General features: G+C 44.1%; 2 protein-coding genes across 2 annotated transcripts; both read left to right on the top strand.

The window, feature by feature from the left end:
- The first annotated feature begins 737 nt into the window (after positions 1-737).
- Positions 738-5474, top strand: tmem39b (transmembrane protein 39B). Its single transcript, XM_084682492.1, has 9 exons — positions 738-935; positions 1670-1866; positions 2149-2368; positions 2871-2954; positions 3102-3256; positions 3551-3884; positions 4092-4279; positions 4367-4487; positions 5090-5474. Exons 2-9 carry the CDS (start codon positions 1736-1738, stop codon positions 5321-5323), a joined length of 1467 nt encoding a protein of 488 aa, XP_084538618.1. The 5' UTR covers positions 738-935; positions 1670-1735; the 3' UTR covers positions 5324-5474.
- Positions 5475-5948: 474 nt separating this feature from the next.
- ccdc28b (coiled-coil domain containing 28B) lies at positions 5949-12908 on the top strand. Its single transcript, XM_084682482.1, has 6 exons — positions 5949-6161; positions 7044-7365; positions 7480-7649; positions 7923-8077; positions 10580-10602; positions 10715-12908. The coding sequence occupies exons 2-6, from the start codon at positions 7130-7132 to the stop codon at positions 10785-10787; spliced, it is 657 nt and encodes a 218-aa protein (XP_084538608.1). The 5' UTR covers positions 5949-6161; positions 7044-7129; the 3' UTR covers positions 10788-12908.
- The last annotated feature ends 491 nt before the right edge of the window (positions 12909-13399 follow it).

Raw genomic sequence — 13399 nt, 5'->3', positions numbered from 1 at the left:
TGCTTCCATGGATAAAGTAGTTTTTAAATAAAGATAAGCCATCACTATATGTCATAAGTTTAACCAGCTGTAAATACAATTTACTTACAGGATTTGACGGAAGTGTCCATAATTTGGCGGTCTTGTACATTGTGCAAGCCGGACGTCTGTCACGTTGAATTAGGACATTCAAAAACCTCTCCAGAGTATGTCCGTTATTTACAACAAGCAGTAGCGTGTTTATTACCTTTTTCAGTATTGTCCTAAGAAAACCCCTTTGTGATATTACCCTTTAGCGTTATATATTGCTCAAGCTGTAAACCAACTAGTTAATTACGTGGCTTCATCACACTTCAACAGCTGTTCATTATTATTTCGCAATTAATAAAAATCACACTACGCTGCTTAATGAAAGTCACACTCCACGTTGCTGTGGAGAACTCCGTTTTACAACTTGCCATCTCACTATGCTACCCATTGCTGAGAAACATAACGACACTAGTTACATTTTTATTAGCCTTGACAATAACTTTCCTCAGGACAATTGTGCAATGTGCATTGAAGTAATGAAGATTTTTTTCAAGAATATACCACACGATAAGTTGCTTTGAGCGTCTCGGATGTGAGGACATTTGCAAACAAAAATACTATTTCCCGCGATTTATATAACTGAGGCGTTTGACTGAGTTTATGTTTCTATAAACATCTGGAAGAGATGTAATATGTGAAGATTAGAGGAATGTTCCTTTAAATAATGACTCCCTCCCACATGCTCACGTCCGCGGCGCGCCCCCTACCTACTGCACAGCCACTCTCACATCAACAATGAGTATCTTCGTCTACCATAATGAACAATTCGGAACTATTTCATCAAAGACTCAGACATTCTGGATTGTGTGACTTCCTATTGTTTGTACAGCAGTTCCATTTCGACTAAATTCATTGTCCAGTCTCCGGTAAGCTTACATTTTATTTTAATGGGTGGCTCATCTTGGGTGTTTATCTGCTAGCTAGCTAAGCTTTGCTAGGCCGCAGTCTTTTGTATTTTGTCGAGCATGCATTTTGCCATCTTGGCGGAAAGATTGGGGTCTCAAGCTCATGGGCAGAGGTTCTATTGCATGCATACTTTTAATGAAAACATGCACAGTCCTTGGAAAACATATTTAGTCATCAGTCAATTCGCGATGAGAGATGCATCTAACTGTGAAGTCAGCTTCCGCAAAACCTGTTGATCCTAGAATTGCTAGCTAAAACAGGTCTGAAAGTGAGGTTTGTTATTGGTTAACTACATCAAGCATACACTTATGTTGAATTACATCATGGTGTTGCCAATCTTTCAAATGTAACGCACTCTTATGCTCAATAGAGAATAGTATAATATTTAGAAACTAACAACTGGTATTTAATAATTGACACAGCCGATAGCAGAACATTGTGGTCAGATCTAACATCAGATTTTCCCTCCCTGCATGTCATTAACACAGACTAGTCAGATAGTTTGCTGTGGTGTTTCAGAAAAGGAGATTGCTGCTTTGTATAAAAACCAAAACGACACCATTCATTACAATATCATGCCGCTTAGATGTATTAACAGTGTTGTCAGTTTGATCAGTGTTGCAACTGAGGGTGCACCCTCATCACTGTCCAAAAATATATTAGTTTTTACGTGACGTTAACTTCTCTGTTACAGGAGGTGTATTTATTGTGATTGACTCGCATAACACGCTCACATCATCTAGCGGTGGGCGTGTCAGGGATGGCAGGCGGCCGGAGAGGGGCGAACCGCTCTGCTTATTGCCGGTCTCCGCTGAGCAACGAGCCTGGCTCTGTTGGCAACGGCAACCACTCCACCAGCTCCCCTGTCACCGGGGTGCGGTCCCGGACCAGGTGAGCCAGGCCGGGAGGGGGGGGGGCTGCTGTATGACTGATCTGTTTAGTTATTAATGAATAGTCCTTGTTTACCCACTTTCTGGGGAGAATAAAGAGAGGAATATCAAGTATGGACATGATAATTAATATATGTTTATATGCTGATAATTAATATATGTTTACATATTTACCGTTGCCTTGAAAAACGTTAAGGCTTTTGTTCAACATTTGATTTTAAAACTGATAATTGTGTGTGTGTCTGTGTGTGTGTGTGTGTCTGTGTGTGTGTGTGCGCCACAGGAACGGCTCAGGTGCAGGCATCTCCAGCCCTCCACTGGCTGCCCAGACGGTGATTCCTCTGAAACACTGTAAGATCCCTGATCTTTCTCTGGAGCGCAGCGTGCTGTTCGAGCTGCACCTGTTCTTCTGCCACCTCATCGCCCTCTTCGTCCACTACGTCAACATCTACAAGACGGTGTGGTGGTACCCACCGTCACACCCCCCCTCACACACCTCTCTGGTGCGTCAACACGATCAGTGCTGGGCTGTGGGATCCTCTGTCTCTGGCCCAGACGCTGGGGACTTCTGTCTGTGTTGGTTTTCTAGTGTCAGCAGCATCATCATGTCTGAGGGCCTGACTGAACTTGACTATTTGAAGATCTAAGTATCTCTGTTTCCACTTGGTTTTAAAATGTCCTGTTACATCCATGTCTGGAACCATCAGGACACATTAACACTGAAGACATGTGGTCAGTTGGGTTTGACTGATCGGTTCTGGTGGTCCTCTACACACAGATTTAGCACTGTGATCCGCTAGTCCAAGACACATTTTAAACCAAGTGTAAACAGGGTCAAGATTGGCCCTGTGTGGTTGAGGTTGGGGTCAACTGTGACTGGTGGTTGGCGTTGCTGCTTGTAAACTATGTGACACAGGCCAAGTCATTATGTGAATGGGAAGTCATCTTCTCAGTATACTGGTTTATAAGAGAGGTCGTTAGTCTCATGCTTTTTCTCTTGTGCAGAACTTTCATCTCATTGATTATAACATGCTGGTGTTTACGATCATCGTGCTGGCTCGAAGGCTGATCGCAGCGATTGTGAAAGAGGTATGTGTCGTTCATGTGTAGATGTAATAGATGTTTGATATCTCCTTTACTGCTCTGAACAACAAACACAATGTTATTGCCTAATCTCCCTCCTTTCCTCTCTTTCTCCCTCTCTCTGTCCCTGTTCCTGTCTGTTCCTCCTTCCAGGCCTCTCAGAGTGGGAAACTGTCCTTTCCTCACTCCATCTTCTTGGTAATGGCTCGCTTTGCTGTGCTCACCCTGACGGGCTGGAGTCTGTGTCGCTCCCTCATATACCTGTTCAGGACCTACTCTGTTCTCAGCCTGCTGTTCCTCTGCTACCCGTGAGTACAGCCCAGCACACCAGCCTATCACAGTACAGCCCAGCACACCGGCCTATCACAGTACAGCCCAGCACACTGGCCTATCACAGTACAGCCCAGCACACCAGCCTATCACAGTACAGCCCAGCACACCAGCCTATCACAGTACACACTAGCACACTGGCCTATCACATTGCATATTTAAATAAATAAATACATGATTTAGTGTACATGAAGCTCAACAGCTGCACACAAACCAGGACACTTATGTGCTTCCGGTGGTTCTGAGGAATGATCCCTAGCCTCCCTCCTCAGGTTCGGGATGTACATACCCTTCTTCCGTCTGAGCGGCGACCTGCGTAGGCCGGGCCCCTTCTCCTCCATTGCCAGCATCGGCTCCAAGGAGCTGGGGGGCCTGGGGGCTGGGAGGGACTACCTGACGGTGCTGAAGGAGACCTGGAAGCAGCACACCAGCCAGCTGTATGGCGTGCAGGCCATGCCTACCCACGCCTGCTGCCTCTCGCCCGACCTCATCCGCAAGGAGGTGGAGTACCTGAAGATGGACTTCAACTGGAGGATGAAGGAGGTCCTGGTCAGCTCCATGCTCAGTGCGTACTACGTGGCCTTCGTCCCTGTGTGGTTTGTCAAGGTGAGTAGCTCGGACTGTTGGGATGACGAGTTGTATTGAAGTATCTTGAGGTGTGATGAGTTGATGTGTAGAGTATTATGTTTTGACTATCAATACTGATTGCATTTTTCAAGTAACTGACTTAAGAGGAGATCTGAGCAGTCTGGTCCCAAAGTAAACATCCGTGGTGATGTTAAACTGGGCTATGTGCCTTTTGTCTTCCTGCAGAGTACCCAGTATGTGGACAAGCGCTGGTCATGTGAGCTCTTCATCCTGGTGTCTGTGAGCACCTCGGTCATCCTGATGAGACACCTGCTGCCCCCGCGATACTGCGACCTCCTCCACAAGGCTGCTGCCCACCTGGGCTGCTGGCACAAGGTGGACCCCTCTGTCTGCTCAAACGTCCTGCAGCACATGTGAGTACCACGCAGCCCACACACAGTTACACACAGTGCACTGCTGCTCTGCTGTACCATTCACAGAGAGCCTTCTGTCCTCCCCAGATGGAGCGAGGAGTACATGTGGCCACACGGCGTCCTGGTGAAGCACAGCAAGAATGTCTACAAGGCCATGGGCCACTACAACGTAGCCGTGCCCTCCGACGTGTCGCACTACCGCTTCTATGTGAGTATGACCGTGTGATCACCAGCCTAGAGAGAACAGCAGTGATCACCAGCCTAGAGAGACCAGCTGTGGAGTCCAGCCTAGAGAGACCAGCTGTGGAGTCCAGCCTAGAGAGAACAGCAGTGATCACCAGCCTAGAGAGACCAGCTGTGGAGTCCAGCCTAGAAAGACCAGCTGTGGAGTCCAGCCTAGAGAGACCAGCTGTGGAGTCCAGCCTAGAGAGACCAGCTGTGATCAACAGCCTAGAGAGACCAGCTGTGGAGACCAGCCTAGAGAGACCAGCTGTGGTCAGGTTTAGCTGTAATAACTAGCTAACAGAGACCAGCAGAGCTCAGCTGTGATCAGAAACCAGCAGTGGTCAGGGCTTTATCGCACACCTCTGGGAAGAGAGGTGGTCTGTGCTTTCTGCTGGTGAGAGACAACTAGAGGCAGATAAGTCTATCTGAGGAGATTATCAGACAAATATGCTTTGCTGCTGGTTTGGGATTGATGAACTTAAGACAAGCACACATCTATCCTCTGCTTGTTGGTAATCTTTGTTATGGCCAATATAGACAGCCACTGTTAACTGAATGGATTCTTAAACTCTGTCTTTCTCCTAGTTTTTCTTCAACAAGCCATTACGAATATTGAACATCCTCATCATCTTAGAGGGGGCGATGATTTTCTACCAGCTCTACTCATTGATATGTTCAGAAAAGTGGCACCAGACCATATCCCTGGCTTTAATCCTCTTCAGCAATTACTACGCCTTCTTCAAGCTACTCAGAGACAGAATAGTCTTAGGCAAGGCCTACTCGTACTCAAACAGCTCTCCCGACCAGAAAATAAGTTAAAAGACATAAGTTATTGTTGGTCATTCATCATGGAACAAGAAAAACATGCATGAGAGCTTTGTATTTTTTCTACAACTGCATTTTGTGTCACTGTTGTTTTTGTTCTGATCTGCCATAATAAAAAGAAACATATTTTTGTATTCCTTTAGAACGAATGCCCTTGCCTTCATTAGGAGGAGTGGTCCTGGTTTCTTATCATTATTAATATAATATTTTCTTGCCCATAAGTGACTGTTCTTCTGCACTCTGTGAACCTAAGAATCTCCACAAGTGAAGGATGTCCAGTTTGCCAAAAGTTAAACACAAGATCTACTCCTATGCTAAAGCTATGACTAGTATTACTGAAGACGGGACATTGGACAACTTTATTGGTATGCCTAAGGCCTGCAATACATTGTAGTAACTTGTTAAGAATAGTATTATATTGATTTTATAAAAGCACCTGTCGGGTCCATTTAAGTGGTTTCCAGTTGTAGCCTACCTGCTTTCGATGCTTAACCTATTAGAATGTAATGATGCGAGCTACACACTTGTGCAACATGACGGAGATGGAGACGTCAGTGCTGGTTTCCGCTGTTATCCTGGAACAGCTCGTCCTACTGGCCCTTTAAGACGAGGAGGACAGTTCATTTAGCAGGACAACCAGAGACCAGCGCACAACCACCGCGCTTGGGAAATAATTAATTTTATTTTCTCGGAGGATATTGAGCATAAAACCATCAGATGGATGTTTTTTCATCAATTTATGCGATACGAGTGGAGGTGTTCATGTAAATCTAAAGAAAAGAAAATCGACGCTGTGTTCCTTGCTCTGATTTTGGGGCTTATCCTACGTTTGGTAAGTGAAGAGCGTATTGTCTATCGATGAACGTATTTGTTTATATCACGGAATATTGCAAGTGCATCAAGACGAAAAAACGAGTTTCATATGAAATTCTTATTTACATATATTTGACAAGTAACCTACCAGAAGGCACAGATTGCAGTAACATTGATGGTTTAATCTGTTAGCCTACAATTAAATTCGCTTTGTGGTTAGTGGCCATCTTTGGACAGTGTCTCATTGACTGAAGTTTAATGTGCATACTGTAATCGTCTTCATGTTTGCAAGAGTTACATGATTACCACATACAGCCCAATGTAGCTTGCAAAAGTAGGCTACACGGTTGGTGAGTAGGCTACCTATGGTGAGTAGGGTATTCTAGTACTGTATTGATCCCTAAAGGGAAACTGCGGAATCAGAATTATTTTAAGACAGCATTCAACCATCTGTGTCGAAACACTGCAGTAGTTGTAACGTTTAAAGTGGTTCACAGATAAACTCTGACCTCTTAATGCGACTTAATGTAGTGCTAACATTCTCGATCAGATGATCATAAAATTCAAACTAAAATTGTAGAGATAGGTCATTAGTGTTGCTTAGAAACGCCACAGATTCAATTGGAGCTTTAATCAGACCAACAAGGAAAGAAAATCCGTAAATCGCTTTGTGTCTACTGTTTCATACAGGAGTATTTACACAGGTGGAAACAGTCTAAAATGAATCAATTTTTGTAGATATTATATAGAGAAACATGAGAACCGGAGAATTATCATGGTTGCTTGTCCAAAACTCAGCTTACTCTTGAAAAAATATTACACTACACTCTGTCAGTACTTGGATACAGCTTCATTATTTTACCTGCAATGCACTTAACCTTGAATGTTTGGTTTTGTGAAGGAACAAGGAAGTTGCTGCCTTGGTATTTTCCAGACATCTGGAGAACAGGCTCCTCGTCTGGCAGAGAGCTGCACTCTTACAGCTTCATGGAGGACAAACGCAAGAAGAGGAGTCCCAAGGTGTCCCTCCCTCAGCCCCCTCCTCCTCCCGTCAACCCCCGTAAGCTCTCCGTCCTCCCTGCCAGCAAGAGCGCCACCTTCTGTCTGGGCCTCCCCCAGCCCCCCTCCCCCAAACCCAGGGGCAAGTTCAAGAGGTCAGCAGGGGCAGCTGGGCAGTCCAGAGAGCCGCTTAGTGTGACTGTCGCTCCACCAAAGACTGGAAGGTCTGTTACCACTCATAGTATCCGGTGTCAGTTGTCTGTAAAGGCTTGAATCAGCATTTGTGTGGTTTCAGTTTAGGTGATGGTAAACATGCTGTGTCTTTCTGCTGTGTCCAGACCTCACAGGGAGAAGGCCAGGGCACCGCAGCCCGCTGGCGCCAGCAAGGTGAACCAGTCGTCCCCCCTGCAGCACTCCTTCCTCACAGACGTGTCGGACGTGAGGGAGATGGAAGGAGGCCTCCTCAACCTACTCAACGACTTCCACTCCGGCAAACTGCAGGCTTTTGGTAAGTTGACCATGGACCATGGTTACTGGGTGTAAACATAGCTAGCTCTGGCTCTGGACCAGCCTCATGCCCAACTGGCATTTTGTGTCTTCATCTACAAACAACTCTCCATGGGTTCCAGCTTCTATCTTTATGACAGCCGACAGCGTCCACATGACCTCAAACCACCCTGACTCAGATGGTTACAGTCTTCACAGTCTGCTTCCCCTAGCGTGGTGGGGGGGGGTGACTCAGGATGATGAGGAGAGTGAAGCCTGGGCTGTGTTCCTCCAGGGAAGGTGTGCTCGTTCCAGCAGCTGGAACACGTGCGAGAGATGCAGGAGAAGCTGGCCCGGCTGCACTTCAGCCTGGACAGCCATGTGGAGGAGCTGTCGGAGGACCAGAGGAAGACCGCTGCCGATCACAACCTGGAACACCTGCTGTGCAACGTGAGAATGCTCGCTCCCATCCTCACCTAGTGCTGACACAAGCACACACACACAAGCCTTGAGAAACACAATGTTGAGGTTGTCGATGTGTGGGAATGTGGACTCAAAGCTCTTAATTTGTTTATGATTTGTCACAATTTGTGATAAATCACGGTTTGTCATCATTGTTGGCCTTCCTGTACACACATCCAAAGGGGTCTTTTATTCACAGTGTTCGCAGCATAGCTGGAGCTATATCTCACCCCATGACAAGATGACTATTCTTAGCATCATGCTGTGGTTGGTCTGTGTGCTGGAAGGTGAATTGCTGTGGTATGTGTGAGGTTGGTGTAAAAACCCTTCAGCTCATTACAGATTGGAATGCCGAAAATACTTTGTAACCATAGCAGAAGGGCCCTGGAATGATCCTGTTTTAAAGCAGATGCGCTGTGGAAAGACTTCCTTTGTGTAGATGAAGAACTGAAACAGTGGCCCTTTGTAGAGTACAGAGAAATACAACTTTAGTATTGACCTGACTTCATCTGCATCATGTGACATAAATGTTTTCATATTAATTTTGACCTGAACCACACATTTCCTATGTGCAGAGATGGGAAGTATCAAAGTTCAAGTCTTTTATTTGTCAGGTACACAGAACAACACAAGGTCAGACTGGGCGCTGAAATTCTTAAGACAAGACACGCAAGCACCTGGCATAACATAACATATAAGTAAACAGAACATAATTTACATCTATGCTAAGCTTAAATAAGTGAAACTTCCTAAGTATACAGATAGCAATAAATTATCGATTATACTAACCCTAATACTAAAACTTCCTAAATTACAGATAACAATAAATAATACACTATACTAACCCTAAATGCACATACACCTATTTCAACCTATAACCTATTCAAGCCTAAGTGGAGTACAGTACAATAGTGCAAAATTGCAGATCAGTGACTATGTCAATGACCATACAGGAGCCTGGTGGCGAGGTACAGTGAGGTACAGTAGTGCAATATTACTGATAGTGCAACCAGTAGCTGAAAGTGACAGTGTATAAGTGACTAGTGTACAAATACTTTGTTACTGTACTTAGTATACATTTTTCTGCTATCAGCACTTTCCTTAAAGGGTTAGAGGGTTAGGGTTAGAGGGTTAGGGTTAGGGTTAGGGTTAGAGGGGTTAAAGGGGTTGTAGACTGCAAAACCAAGTTTATCTTGTCATAGTTGAATAACCACAGTTAGGTGGGTAAAATGGACATACAGAGAACCTCAAAGTCCATTGACACGTCTATTTATGGAAATCTGAAACTGCTGCTGTAAAACGGGCTGTTTCCAAAAGCCACCAAATTGACATCACGTTTATTGGCAATGGGGCTAACGTTATTTCATTTTCCTGACTGTGATTCATTCGAATACATAATCTGTGTTGTCATGTAAATCTACAATTCACTAAATCTACAATTCACTATGCATGTTTGGCTATGTTGCGTCTTTGCTATGCAGCTTCGCTTGTTGTAAACCACCCAATCAGTGCTCATTGGAATATTCACGAGCATACTATAAAAGGGAGAAAACCTCTCATTTCATTCTAGGGCTATTTCACAAGGTTGCATTAGGGCGCATAGCAGTGGCGATTTTAGACCCTTTTTAGGGGTGCTCAAGTCCTCCCAAAATTTTATCTCAATAATAATAATTTTAAAAAAAGTATTATTGTTAAATATCATTTGATGCTGGTAGTTCATGAAGAAATGGACATCATTCGTTTTTTCATTCATTCAATATTTTGCAGAAAAATACATAAATGTATTAATTGTTATCCAGTGAAATTAGAGATTATATTAGCAAGGGGGTTTAGCACTTTTGCAAGGCACTGTATTCATGTCACATTCTCATTGGGGACTGAGCACCCCTTAAGGTCAATGACCCCTTTAACTATACATTTTTTTGACAACCTTTTACTTTGACTCCGTACATTTTTTTTACACAAATATCTGTTGTTTCTACTTCTTACAAACAAACCAAAACGTTTATAAAAACTTTCTAAAGGTTTAAAAAATATATATCACAAATATTCCTCTAAAATACTTTTAGAAACCTTTTTTGAAAATGTTTTTTTGTTTGTAAGAGGTAGAAGGTACAGATATTTGTGTAAAACATTTGAGGAGTGAAAGTAAAAAGTTGTAAAAATAAATAAATAGTGAAGTAGATTTATGTATAAAGTATAAAGTTGGGCTATAATGCCCAACAAAGCTACTATGGAGCAAGTCAGAAGGCACCAAGAAGAAATAAAAAATTAAGTTGAAAGATTATTACAGAAGGTTTTGAAAAAAATGTTTTTAAAGGTTGAAAATTTTAGTTTTTCAAAGATTCAAAAGGTTGACTTTATTTCTTTTTTTAACAAAAGGTTAAAAAAAGTAACTTCCACTTGATTGAAAGATGTGTACTTTTGCCATCTCTTCCTATCTGTACTTTACATCTCATGTGCTGATTCCATTCTTCCTCGTCTCCACAGCTAGAGGAACTCAGCACCTCCATGTATCCTTTTCTGTCATCCCTGGGATTCCCATAATCTTGACCTGATTTCAATCTTCTGTCTTCAGTTCCTGGTTTATTCTCTTTGGCTTGACTCCTTAATGTGTGTGTCTAGACAAAAGCTACACTTGGCAGAGAACCAGGACCCTCCCAAGACATCTGAACCGAGACATCCCCAAGACATCTGAACCAGGACATCCCCAAGACATCTGAACCAGGACATCCCCAAGACATCTGAACCAGGACATCCCCAAGACATCTGAACCGGGACATCTGAACCAGGACATCTGAACCAGGACATCCCCATCTGGTCCCGGACGAGGGGCATCGTTAAGGAATGTGATACCTCATCTCCACAGAGCATCAAAATAAGTTACTAGCACACTGACCAACAGTTAGCAGCACAGTTGATTGGTCCAGTGGTTGAATGGTTAGTTTACATTGATCATTGAAGGAGGTGGAGCCACAGAGCACTTGATCTGACAACTGGAGCCAGATGAAAGCACACTCGTTAACAGCCGGTTATGTGACTGGTGCTGGAGCCAGATGAGAGCACACTCGTTAACAGCCGGTCATGTGACTGGTGCTGGAGTCCAAAAAGTCACATTAGTTGTATTTGACTTCATGCAAGTCAATCGGCTGTCAGCGTAACCAGTGCTGCATGAAGTCGAATACACCTATTTTCTGCTGCATCCTGTCATGTGACAGAACCACACTTGTGTCTGAATGGTCATAGTTTTACATGCTCTCTTGTTCATTCTAATGTCAATAGTAAACATGCCGTCCCCCAGCAGTGATGTAGTCCCCCTTGGGTCAGTCAGTGAGCCGACCGCTCGCTAGTAGCACAAAGTCAGCAACGAACGAACGAACGCACACGCAGAGACCCAACCCTAACCCTAACCCAGGGGACAATGACAACATTTGGGAATATTTCCCTTCGGCCCTATCAGATGAACATATTCTGCCTTAGAAACACATGAGATGTACTTTGTGTTCTTTCATAGCTAGTCAGCTCAGGTCTATGGGGGTTGTCCTTAGCTACAAGGACTCTCTTATTTTGATATGTTTTGCTAAGCATAAACTATTATGGGAAACATCCTGGATATATATATATATATATATATATATATATAACAGGGAGAAACATCCTGCATATGGATATATACACTGGATGGCACTTCCACTGTGTTACATAGAAATAGTATATTTAGATGATACTGAATGTGTGAAATCCCTTTTATTTGATTAACTTTCAATAGGCTGTACAAACTGTGTTAAAGTTTTGGCATCTAAAACTGGAGTGTTGTGCTTCTGCGTAGATCGTTAGTCTGAGATATCTTGGTTTCAGATAAAGTGTGAGAGCTGCAGCTAATCGTGCTCCAGTGTTGTGGAAGCAGCCAGTGTGACATCTAGGTCACGGTTCCCTGACCCGACCAAGGTGATGTGTTCCAATAAGACCTACTGTATGGTGTGTTTGGATGACAACAGGTTGGCCTGAGTCACAGAGCCTGCAGGTTTGGTCTAGAGCAGTTATCTTTTTAATGAGAAAATAAGTGGGTGGAATGATTTTAAGTGTACAGTTTAACAAGGCAGCTATTGAAACTTTTTCTAATCACAGCATTGGAAACCAAGCCGTGGTTATTTCTCTTGTCCCAGGAGGGGAAATAAGCCAGACCTTGAACAGGCTTCAGCATGTTGTTCATAAGAACATAACCAAAGTAAAGTTCTCTGGTTCATTACACAAATGCAAAAGAAACAGACTCCATGGTACCTGCTGGACATGCCTACCTCCTCCTGCCCTGGGCGGGGCACTGTGACAGCTGTTACCCTCCTCCTGCCCTGGGCGGGGCACTGTGACAGCTGTTACCCTCCTCCTGCCCTGGGCGGGGCACTGTGACAGCTGTTACCCTCCTCCTGCCCTGGGCGGGGCACTGTGACAGCTGTTACCCTCCTCCTGCCCTAGGGCGGGGCACTGTGACAGCTGTTACCCTCCTCCTGCCCCGGGCGGGGCACTGTGACAGCTGTTACCCTCCTGCCCTAGGGCGGGGCACTGTGACAGCTGTTACCCTCTCGAGGAACCTCTGCTTTCATTTCAGACAGCCTTGTCCTTAGCTTTGCTGTTGTGAAGGGATAGTTCACTCATAGACAAAAGTGCTGCACGTGAACACCAGGAGTGGTGTAAACAGTCACACCTGCGGAAGAACAAGAATACTAGAAAACAGGTGGTACTTTTTGGGTGAACTTCACCTTCATCCAACAGTGTATTTATATCCTGTACTTTTGAATAAAAACAAATCCTGTACTGTAAATGTTATTTTTTTTATGATGGCTTGTTATATAGCACACTACATCTCAGCAAGATTCCCTGTGTACCAAATAGCATACCATCTCTTCGTAGTTTTAGTAAGGTACTGCAGCTGCCTTTGCGAAGTACATACTGTTACATGCAGTATGCATACAGGTGGGACGTACCATTTCATAACATTGTGCCTTGAACTTCAGCAAACTTAAGATCTTTGTAAGTGGAATTGAACATGAGTTTTAAGTTCATTACACCACAGAAGAATGTGTTGTTAACTACCCATCCAAACACCGAAAAGTATGTTAAATTAGGCTTTGAAATCGTGAGAAAATCAGCAGTCTTCTATGCTTGAGACTGGGGAGGGGGGGGGTCTGTCGCCTGTAGGAGCTGAATCTCTGCCCTCTCAAATTTATTGAACTTAGCAACAACAGCAACACTAGCTAAATCAATTGCAGAAATCAGAACAGCCATACCTGCAGTCTCTGAGTGTTTTATGTA

Source organism: Hypomesus nipponensis, chromosome 3, assembly GCF_054491055.1.
Source record: "Hypomesus nipponensis isolate SF chromosome 3, ASM5449105v1, whole genome shotgun sequence".
NCBI classification, from domain to species: Eukaryota; Metazoa; Chordata; class Actinopteri; order Osmeriformes; family Osmeridae; genus Hypomesus; species Hypomesus nipponensis.
The sequence above is the reverse complement of the archived record's forward strand: the minus strand, read 5'-3'. Positions and strand labels throughout refer to the sequence as shown.